The 24,490-nt window shown below is 43.5% G+C and overlaps 2 protein-coding genes across 3 annotated transcripts in view; both read right to left on the bottom strand.

Annotated features, from left to right (window-relative positions):
- LOC310750701 (uncharacterized protein) overlaps positions 1-24,490 on the bottom strand; it is a 735,887-nt gene that overhangs the window by 27,909 nt on the left and 683,488 nt on the right. The window lies entirely within an intron of this gene.
- The window catches only part of EBF2 (EBF transcription factor 2), a 254,019-nt gene that overhangs the window by 18,685 nt on the left and 210,844 nt on the right, over positions 1-24,490 (bottom strand). For both annotated transcript variants that reach the window (XM_083588712.1, XM_083588711.1), the window contains exons 11-14: positions 20,629-20,717; positions 19,522-19,587; positions 16,409-16,583; positions 10,199-10,384 (exon numbers count right to left, since the gene is read on the bottom strand). In XM_083588712.1, coding sequence (XP_083444838.1) covers positions 10,199-10,384; positions 16,409-16,583; positions 19,522-19,587; positions 20,629-20,717 — 516 coding nt within the window. The remainder of the gene's footprint in view (positions 1-10,198; positions 10,385-16,408; positions 16,584-19,521; positions 19,588-20,628; positions 20,718-24,490) is intronic.

Here is a 24,490-nt window from a genome sequence, read left to right as displayed (position 1 = left end):
CCATTTAGTTATATCGATACCAGGAAAGGTCCTAGAGTAGACAATTCAACAGTCGGTCTGTGAACCCTTACAAAATGATGCGGTGATTACTAAGACCCTGCATGGGTTTCGCAAAAACAAGTCATGCCAGATATCATTTCTTTTCTCCCCCCCCCCCCCCCAATAGAGTAACAAGCTTGGTGGGTCAGGGGAATGCTGTGGACATAGTGTATCTTGGAAAAGTTAATGGGGTGGTGCTGTGGTCTAAACCACTGAGTCTCTAGGGCTTGCCGATCACAAGGTTGGCAGTTGGGGTCTGCATGATGGGGTGAGCTCCCGTTGCTCTGTCCCAGCTCCTGCCAACCTAGCAGTTCGAAAGTGTATCAGTGCAAGTAGATAAATAGGTATTGCTGTGGCGGGAAGAGAAACTGCTCTGGCTTCCATCACGGTGTTCCGTTGCGTCAGAAGCGCTTTAGTCATGCTGGCCACATGACCAGGCTCCTCCAGCCAGAAAAGCAAGATGAGCACTGCACCTCATAGTCACCTTTGACTGAATTAAACCGACCTGGGGTCCTTTACCTTTACCTAGTGTATCTTGATTTCAGTAAGATTTTGACAAAGTCTCCCATGATATTCTTGTGAGGAAGTGGTAAAATGTGGATTGAACAAGGTAACTTGGGGTCCCTTCCAACTGTAGAATTCTATTATTCCATTATTTTAGCAGGCACGGAAAGCAATACAGAGCAGGCAACTGCCAACTATTAATAGGCAGGAAGTTCCAGAGATTAGGTGTTGCCACACTAGAAGACGGGTTGGAATGAATATTATGTGGCTCTTGTAAAGTGGCCAGTGGTTCAGAGGGCACATCTGGGGCAAGGCAATCTTTCAAATAAACTGACACAGACATATGATTTCTCCCTCTCTCATAACACTCACGGACATCCAGTGACACTGAAATTCACTGAAGACTCAGGATGGACAAAATAAAGCATTTTTTCCCCATGCAGTGCACAGATAAACCATGGAACTTGGTCCCACAGGAGGTTGTGATGGCCACCAAATTGAATGGCTTTAAAACAGGGTTAGGCAAATTCATGGAGGATAAGGCTATCACTGGCTACTAAGCCTGATGGCTATTGTTGTACCCGCATAGTCAAAGGCAGCACGCTTCTGACTACCAGTTGCCAGGAACCTCAGGAGGCGAGAGTGATGTTGCTGTTGCACTCAGGTCCTGCTTGTGACAGGCATCTGATTGGCCACGGTGAGAACAGGATGCTGGACTAGGCTCCTCTTATGTTCTTATGATTGGATTTCAAGTATAGAACAATATCAAAGGTGTCCCTATCTTCATCTGTCAAATGTTGCAGGACACAGAAGCTAAAGACCGATATTTTAGATGGTGATTATTATTATTATGATTGAAGCAAACTTTAGACACTAGGAGAGAGATGCTTGAAACTGGACGGAACTAAACCTTGCAATCCATTTTGGGATCCAATTGGCAAAAACACACATTTTGTTGCTCAAATCCACAGCATGCCCACACAATCACAGCTGGATTTTACTCTGCACATTTTCTTCTCAGAGCCTGAACATTTCCTTTTTTAATTTTTTAAAGGGTCTGTCAGCATCTCATTGTAAACCCTTATTGTCAGGGGTTTATAACTCAGCTGTAAAAATTTCTCCCTTTTTCCCTGGAGCTAAAACTTGGCACACATAACTCAGTCAGGAAGTGGAGTTTGTAAGGGTTTTCTTTTTTACAAAAAAGCGGGAAAAAAATCTACCAAACATCTGTTTGGCCATTTTTAAACTCTCTGTGCAAAAATCAATAGACATTTCAAATTTCTTTCTTGAAGGGTGACTCTTTCAAAAAGGCAACTGATTATTATTAATATTATTTTCTTTACAAAAATACCTCAATATGTTCTCATCCTATAATATGGTCTGGATTTATTTTCTGAAAACAATTCAGTATTGTCAGTAGATAATGAATGGCTATCTTAATCGAAATGACTTTGACAAGGTCTTGGAACAATCACCTTTAATCCCAGCTCCACTATGGACACTCATAACTGGGCAGATGGAATAGTTATTAAAGCAAACAAGAGGGACCAGCAACAAACTATTATGCATACCGTACTTACTTTTTAATAAGTCATCTCCTGTTCAGGGTTCCAGCTAGCCGCCATAACACACAACATTCCATGGTTGATGAACATCCTCAGTCTTTACTAGGCTGTGGAGGGTTTTTTTGGGGGGGGTGTTCCTCCCTCAGTTCATTTATTATTATTATTATACCTCTGCGGTACAATGATAGTTTCCTTTTGTTACTTAGTGGCTGGTTTGGTCTCCAGTCCTGCCAGGACTCACCACCTGAGTTTCTTATTAAAAGGAGTGATGTCCAGGCCTGTGTGAATCTCTCAATTTCAGCTTCTCTCTGTTTCTCATTTTTCCAATCTCAAGTTCAGTTCTCCACATTTCCACATCAGTTTGCATGGTTTTTTAAAAGCCCTCATGAAAATTCAGAAGCATTTTATTTTATTTTGCCCAATACACACATTTTTGCAGTGCAACTTCCCCTGTTTTAATGCATTTTTATATGTCACTTTCACTAATATGTGCACTTTTACGCATAATTTACCCCAATACATGCATTTTTCTTGCACTTTACTTGGCTTGAAAACTGCATTTCAAAGTCGGAAGAATGTAAATTTTGAAGGATGGCTATGTTTTTGTCCAGTCTAGTTCTGGAAGTGCAAATTAAGTAGGCTTGCCTTTAAATGGGAACTGAATCAAATTTCTCCCCCATCTCTCATGATGGCTGCTACTTCAGCTTTTTGTGCTAGCGGATGTGGCTGATGGTATAGAGTATAGACTATAGACTAAAACCAAACTGTACCATCCAGCTGCTTATTCCGCAGAATCAGGCAGCACGGTGTGGAGCCAGTACTCAGTTGACCTCCAGTTGCTTCCCTGCTGCTCACCAGGGGATAGAGAGGGAGGGGCAAGGCAGTGGTGAGGCTGGCATGGTGCATAACTGTTGATGCTCTACTGTACTGCTCACTACCGGTATACCCTCCAACTTGATAAAAGAATTGGGTTGTTAAAAGCGTGTCCCTACTTGTGTTGGAGAGTATATCTGGAGAGAAGGGCTGTAGCTCAATAAGAGAACATCTACCTTGCATTCAGAAGGTCCCAGATTCAATCCTTGGCATCTCCATGTGGGCCTGGAATGGCACCTGTCCAAAAATCTGGGAAGCCACTGCCAGCCAGTGCAAACAATGCTGAGCTGGATGGACCAGCGATCTGGCAACTTCCTATGGTAACACTGCGTGGGTTGCAAGGCTTAGCATCAGCATGTGGAACCCTCAAGAACTTCCTTGGCCCCAGCATCCTGGTTAGAGCTGTCATTTGAATGCTCCACAATGCTACACAACAACAATATGCAAGAGCATTGTGGGAAATCAATAAGATTCTGCAAGCTTCTCATGCTGTCGCCACCGCCAGGTAAGCCCACTGGGACCCATCAACATAAGAGAAGACCATTTTGCTGGAGTAAGGCTACAGACCAGCTGCTGAACAGTAGTTCCTAGATATGAGTGGCTGGTAAAGGAGAAGTACAAATCTTTGCAATGGCCAGGAGTGTGTGTTAAGTTTCATAAAACCAGAGGAGCAGAGAACGTATTTCTCTCTCTGGTGTACTTACACATATTGCATTTCTGAAGTGACAGCAGAGAAAGCGTCTGCATTTAAAAAACCAAGGAACTATAATGCTACAACATGCAATACCCTGGATGGGTGCAATGAAAAATGGAAAGAACTAAATTGGGGTTAATATTCCAAATTTACATTCATTGTGTGTGAGCATCTATCCAAATCAAGCTGCAAAGTCCATTTCTAGGGATGGATGAATCACCTTTCAGTTTCTAATTTTCACCCCACTCTAATTTTCATCTCCACATCAGTCTGCATTTTTTTTACATAAAAAAAGTTCCTATTCTTCAGCATTTAACTATGAATTTCTCCTAATACGAACATTTATGCATGCAATTTTGATTAATATACACATTTCGCAAAACAATTTCCCCTAATATAATGCATTTTCACCCCCGTATCTGCAATTTTATACATGTTACTTGGGTGAAGAACTGCAGTACAAGTTTCAAAGGATGGCTGTGTTTCGGTTTGTGTATTGCATTGGAAAGTGCAGATTAGGTAGATTTGCTTTTAAAGGTGAACTAAATTTCTCCCTCAACCTTAGTGGATAAAGCAGTTTATTTAGTCAAACAGCCTACTTTTCTCCCGTGAAAACTGAATGAGGAACCTGGAATTTAGGTTTGATTTCTAATATTAGCACACAAACCTTTTCATAAGTTATGACTTGGAGCAGATGGTTTGATGGTCCAGCATCTTAACGGATTTCTCTCTCCTCACTCCCCACACCCCCATGATTCATTTTAGTTTCTGGGTAAGACTGATAAGAAAGATATGGATAGACTGTAACTTGATTTTACAGATGAGAGGGAGAGCTCAGTGGTTGATCATATGTCATAGGATCTTAGAGTTGGAAGGTACCCTAGTGGTAATCTAGTCCAACCCCCCTACAATGCAGGAATCACAGCTTAAGCATCCATGACAGATGGCCATCCAACCTCTGTTTAAAAACCTCCAAGGAAGGAGGGTCCATAACCTCCTGTGGGAGACCATTCCACTGTTGAACAGCTCTTGCTATCAGAAAGTTCTTCCTGATACTTAGTCAGAATCTCCTTTCTTGTAACTTAAAGCCATGGGTTCGAGTCCTACCCTCCAGAGCAGGAGAAAAAAAGCATGCTCTCTTCTCCATGTGATAGCCCTTAAGATATTTGAAGGCTAAACATGCCCAGCATTCCTTGTAAGGCTTAGTTTCCAGACCCTTGATCATCTTGGTTGCCCTCCTCCGCACACATTCCAGCTTGTCAACATCCTTCTTAAATTGTGGTGCCCAAAATTGGACACAGTATTCCAGGTGTGGTCTGACCAAGGCAGAATAGAGTGGTACTATTACTTCCCTTGATCTGGACACTAGACTTCTGTTGATGCAGCCTAGAATAGCATTAGCTTATTTTGCTGCTGCATCACAATGTTGACTCAGGTTCAGCTTGTGGTCCACTAAGGCTCCTAGATCCTTTTCACATGTATTGCTAGTAAGGCAGGTGTCCCCCATCCTGTATTTGTGCATCTGGTTCTTCCTGTCTAAGTGCAGAACCTTGCATTTGTCCCTATTGAAATTCATTTTGTTAGCTTGTGCCCAGTTCTCCAATCCGTTAAGAGCATTTTGAATTCTGATTCTGTCTTCTGCGGCATTAGCTACCCCTCCCAGTTTGGTGTCATCTGTGAATTTGATGAGCATCCCTCAATTCCTTCATTCAAGTCATTTATAAAGTTGCTGAACAACAGCGGGCCCAGGACAGAACCCTGCAGTACCCGACTTCTCACTTTTTCCAGTATGACGGGGAACCATTAATGAGTACTCTTTGGTTTGGTCCGTTAACCTGCTACAATTCCACCTAACAGTTACGTCATTCAACCCACATTTTATCAGCTTCCTCCCAAGAATATCATGAGGGACTTTGTTAAAAGCCTTACTGAAATCAAGATACACTATGCCCACAGCATTTCCCTGATCCACCAAGTTTGTAATTCTATCAAAAAAAAGAAATCAGGTTGGTATGACATGACTTATTTTTGAGAAACCCATGCTGGGTCTTATAAATCACAGCATCCTTTTCTAAATGCTCACAGACAGACTGTTGAATTATCTGTTCTAGGACCTTCCCTGTCAAGCTCACCGGTTGGTAGCTACCTGGGTAGCTACCTCCCCGCCCCCTTTTGAAGATGGGGACAACATCTGCCCACCTCCAGTCTTTAGGGACCTCATCTGTTCTCCATGAATTCTCAAAGATAATAGATAAAGTTTCTGAAATTACATCTGCAAGCTCCTTTAGTACCCTTGGATGCAGCTTATCAGGCCCTGGAGATCTGAATTCATTTAAAGTTGCTAGGTGTTCCCTTACTACCTCTTTTCCTATCTTGGGCTGCAGCTCCCTCCAGATGTTGTTACGCTCCAACTCCCATCAACTCTGGCTGGCAGGGGTGTTGGGAGTTGTAGTCTAATGACATTTGGAGGCCACTAAGTTCCCTATTTCTGCTTTATACACAGAAGGTCCCAGTTTCAATAAGAACCCCTGCAGGATCAGGCCAAAGGTCCACCTAGTCTAGCATCCTCTCTCCACCTGGGATTCCCAGGAACTAGTATTCAGTGCTCACTGCCTCAAACAGTGGAGGTAGATCATAGCTATAATGGCTAGTAGCCATTGGTGACCTTAACTTCCAATCCCTGCCCTCCATTAGAAAGGATTTCAGATAGTAAGAAAGAGATCTGGCTCAGATCCTGGCGACCTGCTGGCCAGCCAGAGTAGACAATACTGGGATTGATGGAGCAAAGATCTAATACAGTATAAGGTCCAGTAGGACTGCTACTTCCCCACCACAGTGCACAGGTGGGAGATAGGAGACAGGCCACCCAAATGGGTTGCTGTGCTATTGCCACTGACTATGGCTAAAGCATAAGGACATGGTTTTTCAGTAAATGAATAAAGAAGAATATGACGATGTTGAATGTTTGACCACCTTGTTTAAAATTAAGGTATGCCAAATACATCCAGTCCTCAATATTTCTCAGAATTGCTCCCATGCCCTAAAAGCAGCTGAAAATTCCTCCACTTTTGCAGGGGAACAAGGCGCCCTCTGAAAGCAAAGGAAGATTTTTGGTACACCTTTATGTTAAAGGTGTATCCATGGCAGTTGCGAATCTCCCCCCACAAAAAAATAATAACCACGCCCCTCTAATCTTACACAGGCAGATCATTTTCTCTTCCTGATATAATCTCTCTTCAATCACCACCACCACCATCTATTTTAATGGCTTCTTGTAATAATTAATGAGATAATGTGTGTTAAATGCTGGGAACACTCTAAAGCTGTGTTACAGTATGCAAGGTGGGGGGGGCCTTTTTTCAGCCTGAAAGCCACATTTCTTCATGGGCAACTTTCTGGGGTCTGCATCCCAGCGATGGATGGTGCCAGAAGCAAAAGTGAGTGGAGCAACAGAAGTGAACTTTGTATAGCAGCCACATAAAAGTCAAGAGGGTTTTTTGAAAATACACACATAGACCTTTCCATCCAGTATCCTGGCAAGCAAGTGGCATGATCCTAGGTCAGGCACACATTCCCACCAAACAAAAAACAAGCAAGATAGTCACAAGCACTGAATCCATCTCTGGGGGGCCTGGACACCCACAAAATTTTGACTGTGGGTGCTCGGCCTTCACCAGCCGCCGGTGGCAGCTGCCTTACTGCTCCCTGGTGCCGCCACAGTGACTGGGACGGGACCTCCGCCTCCGCTGTGGGGCCTCCGCTGGGGCCTTCCTGAGGCTGCGATGGGCCTACCTGCAGCTATGGCAGGCCTTGTGGGAACTCTCTGCAGCCATGGTGGGCCCGCTGCAGCCCCATTGGGTCTTCCCACTGGGCCTCGTCAGGTCTCCTCCTGCCATGTGAAGTCACACACGTGCTGCGGGCATGACATCACAGGACCATGGCTGGGCACCGACAAAGTGGGGAAGAACCCGGCGCGCCGGGTCGCAAGGGCCCAATAGAGAGGCCTGGGGCCCATGTTTGGTGTCTGGGGCTGAGATCCCTACCCTAGCATCTGTATCAAGAGATAATGGAGTGCACCTCCAGAGGTGAAGTTAAACCACTGGGGAATCATAGCGCTTGCTGTGGCTGCAGAGACTAGTAACACATAACTGCTGCCTGCCACATTGGTCCTGGCCTGTCCAGAAAACACGTTTTGCACCAGCTGAGCTGCAGGAGTTGCCAGAAGGAGGCATACAAGATGCCATCAAACCGACTTAGGGATTCTTATATTATATCACGTCTTCCAATATATACCTGTTAGCACCTTGAGATCATCAGCAGAGACCCTTCTCCAGATTCTGTCCCCTAATGAGGTACGGTAAGTGACTACTATATATCCTAACCATGCGTCCAAAGAAGCACAGGATTAGTAAGCGGAGGGCCTTTTCAGTGGTGGCACAATGGTTATGGAATGCTCTTCCCAGAGACGCTTGCCTGGAACACAGATTAGTAATTTCTTGTTAAATGTTTCTCCGTGCCAGGCTTTTCTTTTCTCCCAGGTGTTTTATTTCCTACCTGTTTTTAATTCTTGGAAGTGATAAAACTGGGTTTAAAAGTGCAATTTATTGGTTCTACACTTCTTTATAGTTTGCATGACTTTCTGTTAATTTTGTGCTGATGTTTGTTTTTTATTGAAAAAAACAGTTTTAGAACTGTGGATTGTTTTTGTATTTCATTGATTCAAAATTATGAACTGCAGCTGGTCAGGGACTTTTTGAAAAACAATGCAGGACATGCTCCCACGGTATAACATGTTCATGATCTGGGCCAGGACCCCACAGCGACTTCTTTTTCAGAGAAAGAAAGAAAGTGGCTAATCCTAAGTGCACTATTTTAAATGTCTACTTAACATAGCATGTAGTTTGACCCAGGCCTGCAGAATGGAACAGGCCATGATCACTCTAGCAACTACCATAGCCACAGTGGGACAATACCAAAAAATGCTTTGCAGAGAGAAAGAACGTGGTGCTGAGGAAGAATGCTATATATTCTTGGGTGGTGTGGGAGAGCGGGGGGGGGGGGGCGGGGAGATGGAGAGGGAGAGGGAGAGCTCCATATTTATGAAGTTTTGCCTTTGGCTATAAGTCAGCTTTCAGTTTACATTTTATATCTGACTGCAGGTTTCCACATACAAAATAACAGCATATGCTTCTCTTTGAGGAAAATGTGTGAAAACCTCACTATTCCACATGCCTCCACGCTTCAGATTTGACAAAGTATCTTGTGCTTGGCTATTGGAACCTGAGCACAAATATAGGCATCATATGCACTATACATTTAAAGCAGATTCATTTCATTTTAAACAGTCATGCCTTCCCCCAAAGAATCCTAACACCTGAGACCCCTCACAGAGCTACAATTTCTAGAGATGATTAACAGTCAATCCCTTTCCTCAGGGAACTCTGGGAATTGTAGCTCCGTGAGAGGAAGAGGAGGTCTCCTACCAACTCTCAGCACCCTTAACAAACTACACTTCCCAGGATTCTTTGGGGGAGGCGACATCTGCTTAAAGTGCTAGGATGCTGTATTAAATGTGTAGTGCAGATGGAGCCATAATGTGAAAATTGCCCTCCAGTTTTCTCCTTTTACATTCAGTGCATCTATTTGCTGACTTTGGGCCAGATATTTATATGCTTAGTTTTAATGCAAAAAGAAACTACAGATACCCTGATCTGAATCAGGGTTGTATACAGGGTTGTTTGTTTGTTTGTTTGTTTGTTTTAAAAAACCTTCATTCCTGCCAGTGTTCCAACCCAGAAAATCCCCCTCTTCAACAGTCAATTATTTAGCCCACTGGAGACACGCAGACAATGGAAACTTCCTTAACAGGAAAGCAGGCCGATGTTATTACCCTTTTTTTGTAGAGGGCCGGCTGAGTCTAGGAGGGCTGCGGCTTGTCTGGTGAGTTAATGACATAGGCAAGAGTTTGGGTCAGCCCAGAACTGGAGCCTCTGCTGCCCCTCCATCCAATATTAATTCACCCCTTTCCCCTATGTTAATTTATCTAGTGGTGTCAAAAACAGAAAGAGGCTGCAACAGCAATGGAGCTACCATTAAATTTCCCACAGTGCCCCACCGCAATGATATTTCAGGGGTATTGCAAAAATTAAGACATCAGCTCCCACACCTTTGGATCGGAGCACCAGTTAAAAGGGGGCCCTAGGAAGGCATCATTGCCAGGTCCTGGGATCCTGACAGCTTCTCAAGGATGGCAAATGCCGACACTGGGTGGTCTGCACAATTTAGCCATTATGCTACACAACTGGCAGGTTCAGGCAAGAAGGCAGAAGCAGCGGTGCACCCTCGCAGACTCACTCTTCAGCAGCTTTGCATTCAATTTCCTATTGTAGAGTCGGGGAATCTTCTGGTGCACTGCCCCAGAAAGCTGGCGGCGGAGGGGAGAGAAGTATTTTCTGGCAGATTGCCTCTTGGCTTAAGTCAAACCAAAGGTCAGCTGAAAGGAAGAGAAGGGACGACTACTCACAGCCATAGGGAGATCCTGTGGGAGAGCCATTAATGAATCCAGGCGAGCCAGGAACACCCAGGTTCGACATGGGGACGTTGCTGTAGCCGTTCATGCTGTTACTGGAGGTGCTGTAATTAGACTGCTGAGGGGTCGAGCTGGAAGAGTAACCTCGGGGGGAGATGCTGCTTGTGTTGCGGATGTAACCTACAAGAAATAAACATTCTCTGAGTGCCCAGAGATGAGGACAGCGGGATGATCTCTCTCAGCCGTGCATTTCTCCACTAATTTGGATTTCATTGGAACAAATGTTACCACAGATGAGGAAACTAGTCCTGGCCCTGGATGAATCTCAGTGGTTCAGAGGGCAGTGGAGTCATCTGGGAGGGTGGGAGAGAGAATTTTGCCATTTTTTAAATCCTACCTTTAATGGCTGAGGATTTTTCTCTTGGCTAGAGTGTGCATGTAGTGGACCCCCCCCCCCCAGTTTCTCTCTCTTTTTCCTCCATCTTTTTTCTTATAACAACCCCCTTCACCAAATGTTGCCACCATGTGACGCTCAGAGTAGCCCAGCCATGGTCCTGGATGTGAATCCATCTGATCATAGCATGCTGTCATCAGGTAGCTTTTCATCAAGGGGGAGGAGAAGGCCACAAAGACCACAGTGGGTGCAGCCACCCCCTGCCCAGTGCCCTGAGAATTACGTTACTTCATGGCATAGGATCATTGTCAGGCACACTCTGTTGTATCCAACGTTGGTCATACTCAGAGTGGACCAAATGAAAGAATAAAAATGACAAAAAAGTCAAGTTCTCGTCAGCATTTTGAACCCCCCCCCCCCCCCGCTGCCTCCATCTCTTCTTCCCTGCCTCAACTTGAGAAAAGGCTGAAGGACTCCTTCTTCAGAGCCAGGCATTCTGGGCAAGGTGGCCAGAAGAATGCCTCTGCTACTGTGGTGGTATGCCACAGTGTCTAGAAATGCTGTTTAAACTGGTGCATGTTGTCTTCTGGCTCTGAAGAAGGACGCCCTCGACCCTTTCTTAGAGTGAGGCATAATGAGGCGGGGGCAGGGAGGTGGCAGAGAAGCTGTCAGCACTGACACTGTAAATGTAGTGGGGCTATAGTTTTTTAAATAGAAAGAAAGAGAGGGGGCCGAAGGTGGAAAGGGAGAGAGCAATGGGGGTGGGGTAGGAGAGAAGATAAGAATGGTGGTCGTGGTGCTGCCACAAAGAAGACAATGGGACAGTGGTGGAAGGAGGTGACAGGGCCAGAGCCCCTGCTCACCTCAGGCAACACATTCCCTTGTACCAGGATTGCCTCCAGGTCTGCTGGTGTCTCCCTGATCTGCCCAGGTTTGGGCTACACTAGTGAATAGGTTTGCACAAATAAAATGTAGGTTAATACCCTGAGGACCTTTTGAACAAGTCAGAATGTCAGTCCCCCTCCCCCCCCCCCCGTAAATTGGGGAAAAGAATGATATTGGCATCCTGCAGATGGAAGAGACCTAGGTGGCAGTGCACTTCACAAATAGAGAGCCCTGTCCTCTGATTATGTGTCCTTCAACTGTGATACCTCCTTTACAGGATGGAGGATGGAGAGATTTGTGCATCTGTAGAAACCTCTGACTTTTTGTGTGGCTGGAATGTAACCTACTGTACAGATACAAGAGTTGCACACCTGTTGTTTCATCCACTTTTACCTCTAGCCCTATCCATCCCTAGCATTTGGACCAAGAGTCTGTTTGTGTGGAAATGTGATTCTTGGACTAAAACAGGTTCCGTACCCCTGGTCTAAAGGCTTACTGAAGCTAAGCAGTTCTTTTATTATTATTATTTTGCAGTAATCTTTTCTCTTAAAAAAAAAAACCTCACGAAAACCCATGAGCTTTTTAGTGCTAACTTATCCCAATAAACACATTTTTTAATGCAGTTTTGACTAATATTTTTGCAAGCAATTTCCTCTATAATGCTATTTTGCATGGTGTTTCAACTCATACATGTATCCATATGTACACATTACTTGGCTGGAGAAATTCATTGCGAAATTTGGAGAAATGTAAATTGTGACGGTTGGCTGTGATTTGGTCTGTGCATTGTTTCAGAAAGTGAAAATTAGACAAGTTCATCTTTAAATGGGAACTAAATCAAATTCCACACACACCACCACCAAATCCCTGCTCAGAATTGTTACTGTTAGAATAAAGGCCTGCTCTTGCAGGGCACATCTCTAGCGAGTGTGCTAATGCTGGCACAAACCCCAACTCCAGAGTGCTGGACGAAGAGCTGCCTGCAGACACAAGGATCGCTGTGCATGATTTCTTTCCATTTCTCACCCCTTAAGCATGTTTCTCTGGCTGAGGAGAGCGCGCCTTTGTTTGACAACATGTGTACATTTGGTGATCACATCTGATTGTTGAAAGAATGTGAAAGGGTGTTTCTGGATCTGGAAAAAATTAGTGCACTTATGTTTTTAATGTTCATAACATTAACATGGGATTTGCTGCAAACTGTGGTCAAGGCTGTATCTTCTCAAGGATTTCAAGTGATTCAGGGGGTGCTTCTCCACTGCAGAGGGCGTTTGTTTGTTTGTTTGTTTGTTTGTTTGTTTGTTTGTTTGTTTAAAAATAGGTTTTGCAATGTTTTCACACAATAGATGCTTATGGAGTAATAATGATGGCTTAGATCAGGGGTAACTGGTGCAGTGTCCTGCAGACACCACTGGATTATAATACCGATCATTCATAGCCAAGATGACTAGTGGTCAAGAATACTGGGAGCTGAAGCACAACAATATTCACATTGGTTACTCTTCCTCAAAGCCAGTGGCTCCCAAATTTCTAAGTAATGCAATGTCATTTTTTTTTAAAAAAGAAATTTTATATTTTATATTCATTTCTAAGGTACCACTTCTCCTAACGTACAAACCTTTTTTGCCGCACTGTGGCTTTCTGGCTAAACAGGTTTGGCAGGTTTCTGAATGGGTAAAAAATCCTGCAAAAGCTGTAGCAGGATGTTTTTGTTTTTAGTTTTGTTAGTCCTTTCACTTTCATTATTAAAAGTTGTATTCATTTTGTTATTCATTCATTAATGTAGCATTTATGGCATTGCCAATTTCAACACATTCATTAGTTTCAACTGCTCATTTCTTTTTGATTGCAATTGGTTTCAATGAGAGACCCAGACAATCATCTACTTTTGGCACCTTTGTTGTTTTCCACTCTATAGGTATGATGTTTTCAGGCATCTTCTGTAAAGGTATCAGATCTGCCAGATATCAAATGATTTGGGCAAAGCACCAGAGTTTCAGTTGCTACTAAAAATATGAACATCTTATAAACCTTGCTGTCAATGGAAGATCCTGCTGATCTCTGCATGCTTGCAATGTCTGTTTTCTATTCTTTGCTATGAGATTTTAAGACATCAATTTCCTCCTCCAAAGGATCATTTCAGACAGAAAGGACAAAAGTTCCCAATTTTATAAGTGATTTATAAAGGCAGGCCAACTTTCACTCTCCTTCCCCTCCTGGTAACCTCTTTGTGACCTGTAAAGATTGTTCCAGCAGGGCTCCAATTTACACAAAAAGAGAGTTGAATGGATTTTCATTTGGAACTCATTTGCTTAATTTTTAAAATGAATGGTGGCTCATAAACCTGTTTAAAGAGGTGAAAGTGGGGCACATGTACACACCACAGGGGTGGGGAACTGCAGTCCCCTGTGGACAATCTTCTGGGGCCTTCATACCAGTGGTGAGTAGGATAGGGCCAGAGCCAAAAAGCAAGTGGAAGAGCAGGTGTGATTTTTACCTTTCTACATTAGGCTACATTCCATGAGTTATTGACCTGCAACAGGTCGCTGGGCAAGCCAGGTTACATAGTAGTGATGTTCCAGCTTGCTAGGCACAAGAGTGGTGGTTTTCTTTCTTTTTTTTTACTTGGTGCAGAAGTTCAGTCTGCTTGTCAAGTGATACTCTGGGCTCCAAGCACCCACTGAAGCAGGCAGACAGTGGCAGGTCAGCACTCTATTGACCAGGGGCTGCCCAGCTTAAAGTGGGCAATAGCTGACCGGTGAGACACGATGATCCCTCCCACCGACAAAGGGAACCCATAGTGCTGGTACCTTACAGCGAACAGGTTGAGCTTATAACTAGTAACTGCTGCCTCCTGCATTGTTTTTGCCATGTTTGAAGCACTGAAGTGACCTCCCCAGGGCGCAAGGCATGGACTGTCCAAATTACAAGACCTCCCTCTCAACCTCGCTGATGTGGTCCCAAGGAAAGCAGATCAGTACATTGGGCACCAGCTTGGCTGCGGGAGTTGCCGGAAGGAGGTGTACATGGTGCCATCCAACTGTCTTAGGGATTTGTGTAGGGTTTTGTTCTCCCAAAGATGTCCCACAAGGCAGCGGGTACAGATTGTTCCTCGGGGTTTACTCCTGAAGCCTCTCTCATGAATGAGTATAGGCTCAAGGCAGCAGAGATAGGCTACATTCAAGTCACACAAATGTTTTCACATGTATTATCTCCATCCAGGCAAGCAAGAGGTATTATCAGAGTTCAAGGACACAAAGCTTGTCAAAGCACTTGAGAGCACAGAGCAGGGGTTGTGAGGCTTGGGCCTGGGCCTGGGCCTGAGGTTCTCCATCACCGAACTGTAGTCTTCCTCCAGCCTTGGGTGCTTTGCAGGCTGTTGACCTGTCTTTCTTTGAGCTTCCCTGTCAGCTTCTTGCTCCCTTGCCTGGAGTCTGTTTTGGGCAGGGCTAACAGAGCCTAGGACTTGCCGATCAGGAGGTTGGCGGTTCGAATCCCCATGACGGGGTGAGCTCCCGTTGCTCGGTCCCTGCTCCTGCCAACCTAGCAGTTCGAAAGCACATCAAAATGCAAGTAGATAAATAGGTACTGCTCCGGCAGGAAGGTAAACGGCGTTTCCGTGCGCTGCTCTGGTTCACCAGAAGCGGCTTAGTCATGCTGGCCACATGACCCAGAAGCTGTACGCCGGCTCCCTCGGCCAGTAAAGCGAGATGAGCGCCGCAACCCCAGAGTCGGCCACGACTGGACCTAATGGTCAGGGGTCCCTTTACCCTTTACCTTTAACTGACCAGAGCTATAATCAATGTGCTGATAGGGCAGGAAGAATAAAACAGAGACCCAATCAAATAAAAGAGTAGCTGAAGATTGGAGGCAATGATTGCCTTGCCTAAAGACATTTGAAACAAGGATCAGAAATGAATGTGGAAGGGCACCCACCAGCTTTGAATCTTTTGAGCCCACAGGATGGTATTGCGTATATACAGCAATGTACCTGCATTGACCAGAGCTCACTGGGATTTCCACATAGGAGTTCCAGGTTTATTCTCTGGCATCCCCAGTCACAAATATGATTTAGTAGGGGATGAAAAAATGTCTATGCTTGTGACTTTAAAGAGCTGCATCCAGAGTAGACAATTCTAGGTTAAATAGACAAATAATCTGAAACAAGGCAGCTTCCTAAGTTACCGTACTTAACATGCACAAACCACCCTGGGTAGCCAGAATGAGAAGGCCAAGTATGGGTGGAAGGCTAAAAATTCCTCCTTGCAGTTTTGTGGATGAAACCAATCATGAGAGCAAACAACCCCAAATCATAGAAATGGGAAGCCAACTTTCTAGGAAGACTAGTACCCATGTGATCAAAGAGGGAGGTGAGCCAGGGACTATATAATCAGGGAATCAAAGAGGTGCACAGGATTCAACCCCCTACACCCCATAGATCAACTGGAACCAGGGCAAGTCAGTGCATTCACAGGGGCAAAGTATGTCACTGGCTAGTGTAGCATAAGAAATAAGGAGCTGGAATCCATTATGTTTTTTTAAAAACAAATCTCAGAAAAAGGAATAGATTATTTGTTTCTAGAGGAAGAAAAAAACAGAACAGAATGCAAAAGTAGTCTCTCTTGATTGGAATAATGATTGGGTTATAATTTAACACTTAAATAATATTTCATATTTATTAATAATTTATGGCAGTGACCAAGTAAATAATATGTAAGATGCATATATATATAATGTGTGTGTGTGTATGAGAAGACTTAATGATGTATTTATTAGATTGTATATTTTTACTGTGTAATTTATAGTTTTTTAAAACAGAAGGCTCCTTCAATCATTTGATAAATGCAATGTGCTAATTATGTAAATAAAACTAGGGTAAAAACAGCTAAACAGCATTTCCATATTTCTAATATTGGGATCCTTACCTTGATTGTTTCCTTGTGTTGATTCTGAGATACTGACTCCCAACTGGCTGCTGTAGGAGTTGATGCCCATCATGCTACTGTGAGCCGGAGAGCTGGACAAAGGGATCTGGCCTGGATTCCTGGGGACACTGTAGAGAGCTTCTGCGATATCAGCAGCTCGCTTCAGAATAATGTCCTGTGTGCAATAAAGAATGGGCAAATCTGTCAGTTTCAGTTTCTCCTAGTTTCTAATTTTTGTATCTACTTTTCCCCAATATGCAGATTTTTGCAAAGCAAGTTATCGCAATATAATTCATTTTATATGTTATTTTCACCAATACAGTGGTACCTCGGCTTTTGAACGTCTCCATTGATGAATGTTTCAGTTTTCGAATGCTGTAAACCCGGAAGTAAATGCTTCCGTTTTCGAACGCGCCTCAGAAGTTGAATGGCTTCCGCTGAGTGTATATGTTATTTTTCTCTATTAAATACACACACACACACACACTCTATTAAATTTGCAGACCACCCTTTTCGCCTCAGTTTTCGAACATTTCAGAACTCGGATGGTCTTCCAGAATGGATTACGTTTGAAAACCAAGGTACCACTGTATATGCATTCTATGCACCCCTTGCCCCAGTATTTGGAGAACTGTGCTGCAAAATTTGGAGAAGTGCAGATTTCAAAGGATGGCTGCATTTCAATTTGGACCCCTATTCTGCACTTCAGAAAACATCCTGCCTTAGTCTGAAGTACCTTGTAGGAAGGTGAAATGTCAAATGAAATTCACTGTAAGCAATTCACTGATGAACACTGAAGCAACCAAACAAAGAAACCTAGTTTCATGTATGTGCTAATGGGGTCTCCACAGGTTTTTACCCTGATACAGCATGGCCCTCCTCATGCAGTGTCATGTTTCTAGACAAAGAGGCACCAGAACTCACCATGAACACCTGCCTCATTCTCTTAGAATGACAATTGTGCCCATCTGAAAGCTGCTGGAACTGAGTTCCAGTGAGTTCCGCCTGAAAAAACGTCCTGTTCTTATGTTCTTAAGCAGACAGCCCAGCTCAGCTAAGGGTCCTCCTTATTCTTATTCGCTATTGGAAAGACCTCTTTTCTCTTTTCACAAGAGTGGATGCCATTTGCAGCCCTCCAGAGTAGTTAAAGCCTGTCATATTATAGGCAAATATTTCCAGAGGCTTTTGTGCTGGATGCCTTTAAATTTGATTTTATTTTATTTTTTAAAGAAAATGTCTATAACTTCTTAATTTGGAGGCAGAAGGCATGAATCCTGCCAAATTTCAGAAGGATGATCAGAACAGTTTTCACATAAGGGCAACCATTACAGTTTTCGGGTTTGTAAAAAGCAATCACTTATTCTCCCCTAGTGTTTTGTGGGCAACTGGTCTGAAAACTGCAGACGTGAGTGAGGTGTCCTGGAGTAAAAAACCTGCCAAACTGGACAAAGTGTTTTTGTGCTAGATACCTTTAAAGTTGATTTGGTGGGGCAGTGGAGGTGAGAGAACAAAAAGGGATTCAGTCCCTCTGATTACAAGCTTGATGAATCAGTCACAATGGAGCTCTTCCTCCAAGCTCTCCCCACCCCAGTCTTTGCTCTTGCTTCCCCTGGTGTTATTCCAGCTTAGAGACATTACTTTTGTTTTTAGCCGACACTTGTTTGCACGACCTTTTTTAATGTCTGGAATGCACTGGCACCACAAAGTGCTTCATGGGTCCGCACTTTGACATATTACACCTTGTACAAGTCCTGCTTTGCCTCTGACAAGTCCTAAATCCCTCTGAGGCAGCAACCTCAGGTTGAGATTTGGGATTCATTTGAATCTGATGCACACCTCTAAAAATTAGGGTCAGGCCTGTTGTCCCTGTTCAAAACCTTCACATGTTTATTTAAAAACACAGGTGGACAATCTGCATCTCCAGGGCCGCATGTGGCCCTCAGTCCATTTTCATGCAGTCCTTGGCTCTTGTCATGTATGGATGGATAAATCAGGGACAGAGAGAGAGAGAGAGAGAGAGAGAGAGAGAGAGAGAGAGAGAGCATAGCTGTCAACGTTTCCCTTTTTTTAAGGGAAATTCCCTTATTCCGAATAGGGTTCCTCACAAGAAAAGGGAAAACTTGACAGCTATGGAGAGAGAGGGAGAGAGAGAGATAGAGAGATAGGGAGACAGAAGGGATAAAGAAGGTAAAGGTAAAGGGACCCCTGACCATTAGGTCCAGTTGTGACCGACTCTGGGGTTGCGGCGCTCATCTTGCTTTCTTGGCCGAGGGAGCCGGCGTACAGCTTCCGGGTCATGTGTCCAGCATGACTAAGCCGCTTCTGGCGAACCAGAGCAGCACATGGAAACACCGTTTACCTTCCCACCAGGGTGGTACCTATTTATCTACTTGCACTTTGACGTGCTTTCGAACTGCTAGGTTGTCAGGAGCAGGGACCGAGCAACGGGAGCTCACCCCGTCGCGGGGATTCGAACCCTCAACCTTCTAATTGGCAAGTCCTAGGCTCTGTGGTTTAACCCACAATGCCACCCATGTCCAAAGGGATAAAGAAAGCAGATGTCAAAGAGAACAACAACTATCAGATTTTAGAGGACATCTGAAGGCAGCCCTGTTTAGGGAAGCTTTTAATGTTTGATGTATTACAGTATTTTTAATATTTTGTTGGAGGCCTCCCAGAGTGGCTGGGGAAGCCCAGCCAGATGTGAGGGGTATAAATAAATTTATTATTATTATTATTAGCATGAGAAAAATGAGTGAAAGACTCATTTTTGTCTCCAGCCCCACACAATGCTGGTATGTAACTCCCAACAAATTGCCCCAAAGAGAATGCAGCCTCTGATAGAAAAAAAAGCTGCTGACTTGATCTAAAAAAATCTGAAGTTGTGCATGTAATTTCATGTCCAATTAGAAATAAATATAATCTGTGTATGTGCAACTGGGACCTTGCAGGGCCTCGATTCTGCAGCAGGAGCTCATTGGTTTTGTTCAGATAAATGTGCAGAGGTGTAAAGAAAGGGCAGCTAGCTCAATCCTGATGTCTCTCCCCCCATCCCCATTCAATGAATGTCCTCAGAGAGAGAAGTGGGAAGAGAAAGGGGTGTGTGCTCAAACCTGATTATTGTGTGGCGTTCCATACAGTGCTTCAACTAGGTCAGCTGCTCTTTTCAATAGCATCTCCTGCAAGGAAGAAAGAAGGACAACCAATGGTTATAAAGAAGGACTAGCCAGCAAGTCTCTGGCAAACATTATGTAGCCATAATGATGCTATGTATCACATCATTTGCACTCTCACACTGCTAGGTCTCTCAGTATCATCCTGGATCATACTGCAACAAATCTAACTCTTCCAACCAACAAGTGGACAACCAACAAGTTTCTCATTTGGAAGGACTGCCACATTTTGGGGAGTAGGTCCAGTGTCAAAGAAATGAACAGAAAATCAGGCAGCCTATATAGCTGGGTGGCAGACTGGAGCGAAGACTTGTACTTCCCTCTGGTCTGTCACCCAAGCACTGCCCTCTCTGGCCAATGATTGGCCAATTTGAATTCCAATGGATGGCAAGCTATACTGCCCTCCTTTGAAGCCAGCCCAGCCAGGGGAATTCTCCAACAGGCCAGCTTATGATGGAGAGGCTGTAGCTGTGAAACGTGTGGAAAGCAGATTTGTGGACAATTAAATTCCCCAGGAATCTCTCTTCTTTTTGGTCATTGTCTCATTCAATGGATTCCATCACAGAATTTTTGAATGGCATGGGGAAGTAACAATGATGAGATTACACAAGTTACCATGGTTATTGCTGTGCCATTTACTAAATATGATAGAAAACAGATGTTGCAAGTAAGCCACACACATTTGACCACTCACATTTGTTTGGAGATTATATGTGTCAATTTGACCTCCAGTGCTTACTCTGACCGTTCATTTATGAATGTTTAATGTGGGAGTTATTTATTAAGAAATCTCCATTGATTGATTTTATTAGACTAATCCATGAGTAGAAAACATGGTGTCCTCCAGATATTGTGGATTCCAGCTACCATCAGCTCCAGCCAAGTTTAGTCAATGGTCAGGGATAATGGCAGTTATAGTCCATATTATCTAGATAGTATCACCCTGGTTTAACCAGTCAATTAAACTGGCATACATCTAGATACACATAGAATATTTATTCTTTCAATGTTTCAAAAATATGTTAAGTAACATAGAAAACTTTTTACCTTGGCTAGTCGTTCTGGGTCACCAGGATGTCTTGGTATAACTTTCTGGAGTCTTTGGAAACCATAGTCTATGGTAGGCTCATTTAAAGCTAAAATAGGGAATGGGGAAAAAATAAATAAAGATCACATATGTGCAACAACTGGCTTAAAGATGTGTCTTCCTTTGGGAAAGCAAAATGCTATTTTGAAATTAAAAGGGGGGAACAATGAAATCAGTAACTGAAGGCACACACGCGCGCACATACACATGAGTGGAGAACAGAAGCTGGCTATTTAAGGGGCAATTAAGGGGCAATTCGTTAAACATGTAGAACTTTTATGGAAAAAAAGTTTTAACAGTGCAAGGTACTGTTACTGAACAGGCCTTACTTGTAAGTATTACAGAAGGATATGGGCTATTGAAAAGGGCATTGCTAAATAGTAAAGTACTTTGAGTGTTTTGTGGAACCTCTGTTTTAACTCTATTTGCAGTTGATTTGGGGGGAGTAATATCTCTGCAGCACTGAAAAAGCAACCAACTTTACATAGCAATCATCCAATGTTGCAACAGCTGCTAGTTTTGTCAGGCTGGCAGATGCCTTTAATTATCTTTTAAGAGGCATATTGTCTGTTTATTCTTGGCCATATTAAGAGGGGGAAAAGAACTTGTCAAAGTGCTTTGGAAATGGGGGCTTATGACATCACAGCTGCCAGCCAATAGGCATCCCCAGCAGGCAGGTGTTCTGCCTCAAAACATAACAAAACAAAGAGGAAGAGACAAACATCTATTTACAAAACAGCAAAAGGTACCTCTGTCACACCTGTAATAGAACACCTATGTGCAGCCTTATGATTCTAAGAGAACAATTTCTACTGAATTCGCAAAGGCTAATCTCCTAGGGATTAGAACAGGGTGGGGCGGGAAAAACTTTTGGCTCAGGGACCAAATGCATCTCTCTAAACCTCTCTAACTGGTCCACAAAACTTTACCCATACCATACCCCCCCTCCCTAGCCACATCTGATCTCCCCAGGCCATGCCTATCACCAGTCCTACTTTGCGCACCTCAACTGCTTTGCCTGACTTGAGAATGCATCTTGCTTGCCTGGATGGAGGATAGAGATGGATGTGCATAAAAACTAGCCCACTGTACAAAGATAAAATCTTCATTTGTTGCTCTGCCCATTTTTGCATTCAATCACTGACGTCTGACCTCTGCAAGGTTGCCCAGAAGGGACTGATTGTTTGTTTGTTTGTTTGTTTGTTAATCACTTTTCTCACAGAGGGGCCCAAAGTGACTTACATTACAACCAATTCAGAACATTCAATAAAAATCTAAAAAATGCAACTAAAAAGATAAAACAGTGCTACCCTTCAATATAAGGACCAAAAGCCTGAGTAAAGAAAAAAACACACCTTTATTTTACACCTAAAATATAGAGGAAGGTGGGGAGAGTATTCCACAAGTGTGTGAGGGCACCACTGAAATGGTCCAGTCTTGTATTCCCACCCTCCAAGCCTCCTGTGGAGCGGGTAAGCAAAGAAGGGTCTCTGATGCTGATTGCAGGGTCTGGGTCAGTTTATGTAAGGAGAGGCGGTCTTTGAGGTTCTGGGTCCTGAACCTCATAAGGCTTTATAGGTCAAAAACATTTCTTTGAATTGTTCCCAGAAACAAAGTGGTAACCAGTGCAGTCATGCCAGAATTGGCATTAATTGTTCAGACTCTCTTGCCCCGATCAGCAACCTTGGCGCCAAATGCTGCACCAGCTGCAGTTTCTGAACTGTCTTCAAATGAAACCCATCATGTAAAACATTAAGGTTGTCCACCCCTGGACCAGATCTATGATAAAGGAATATCTTTCAAGGAGGATTGTAGGAGGTCACAGTGGATTCAGCTCTGGACAGACTCCTGCTTTTACCTATATCAACAAGCAAGCTTGCTAGGATTGCCCCTTGGGAGAGCTCACTAGTGCTGATGCGGGAAGCAGAGTTCGGGCCCACCTGTTCCTCTGATCCTAGTGTTTAACTTCAGATGGTTCACCACCTTGAAATGCCCACAATATCCACATAGAGCAAAGCTGCACCAGAGCCTTGTGGGAAATTTTAAATGGTGGATGGTTCATAAACCCTTGCTGCAGTCTGCTCCACTGCTTCTCCACACCTCGGCAGCCCACCCTCACCACTGGTCAAACCACTTGGAGGGCACTCATTCTGAGAATAGTACAGAGCTACACTTTGCCTGGGGAACACGCGTGGGCTTGACAGCTGATTGGCAGCAATAAATTAAACTGGAAATCATAGCGCTGTCCCTTGTGCTCTCATCTGCCTCTACTTAGCAACATAGAAGCAAGAAATCATAATATGTCCTGGTGACATACATTTTGATTTATTTTAATGAAACAATGATGGCGAGTTTAAATATTATGGGACTGAATCAAATGGGAGTTGAGCAGGAAAGCCTTAGACCTGAGAATTTAGATTTTGCTATACTTAGAATGTTTTTTTCCTGCCTACTGGGAACCATTCTGGATCACTTAAGGAGTTTAATAATACACATTTCAACTGCCACAGAATCTATTTCCCATTTGGGAGCAGGGCAGGAAAGTTATGCCAATAATCGTGAGAATTTGTCAGAATCCTCCTGAGATCTTATATATCACAATGTGCCATTTCTCTTCTTTCTTGTGAGTCTAATAGTTTAAGTGAATTGCATGTCTTATTTCAAGCAAAAGTGGTTATGAACTTTTGAAATAAAAATAATAAATGACATAATATCTAAATGTGTGTATTTAAATAAAAATATCTAATTAGAATATCCAGATTTGATGATCAAGAAAACAACCAGGCTACTGCTTAGTATTAATTGTTTAAAAAAATCAACAAAAATATGCTTTCAGTTTGTCATGATAAGTTGCAACAGTTGCTCTATAGCTTCTAGTGAATCTCAATTCTTATTTATTTGATTTGATTTTTCTGTTAACAATTCTAGTCCTCTGGGTTGTTGACGAAATTTTATTAGGCCAGTAATGCGTTGCCAAAAAAGAGTGTTTGCATCACCAAAATAAGATGGTAAAAGAGCATACCAAATTGGCATAAAAGTTGCATATGATGATTTCTATGTCTACATGAAAATGTAAAAAATGTTACTATAAATTAAAATATAACACATCTCGCCACAGTACAGAAACCCTCCTTTATGTCCCTGTGCCATCTGAAATATAGCAGGTAGAAACACGCCTTTTTCAGGTGTGTCACACAAGATGTGAAACATCGTACCACAGAGGCCTTCTTGGTTCCACTGCTTGCCACCAATGAATAGTAAAGTGTTGTCTTTTCCAGTTAGAAGTTGGATGGGGGGGACTGGCTTAGTGCCTTTGCTCAGATAGGTATATAGATAGACAAACGAGTCAAGCCATTCTTTTTTTAAATTCAGTTCAGGTTTGGCTGCATCTGATGCTGTTCTGGATTGGTTCTGGTTCTGGTCAAGCAAGATTCAGCGATCAGTTCTGCACACACAGCCAACCAATTCAGTTCCAGTTTATACAAGGAAATTTAAATGTAAGGCACGTTGTTGATATTGATCATTTGCACAGTGCAATAGCGCAAGCTAATAGGTCTAAAACTGTTGCAACCAAAGCCCTATGCAGAAATTATAGTTACACAGGAACAAAACGCCTGATGGTGCAGAAAAGCCCCCACCCCTAGTTGCATGCTCAATCCAGACTGGCTGATATTTGTTCCAGATCTCATGGAAGTTTTCAAGTGTAAAACTAGATTCACAACAGCCCCTCACACTGCATATGTTCAGGCTGTACACACAATCTGAGGCCCGGGGCAAAATGTGGCTCTCCAGGCTGGTCCTTGGAACACGCTCATGGCCACA

This window comes from Podarcis filfolensis, assembly GCF_964270895.1.
Source record: "Podarcis filfolensis genome assembly, chromosome: 15".
NCBI classification, from domain to species: domain Eukaryota; kingdom Metazoa; phylum Chordata; class Lepidosauria; order Squamata; family Lacertidae; genus Podarcis; species Podarcis filfolensis.
The sequence above is the reverse complement of the archived record's forward strand: the minus strand, read 5'-3'. Positions and strand labels throughout refer to the sequence as shown.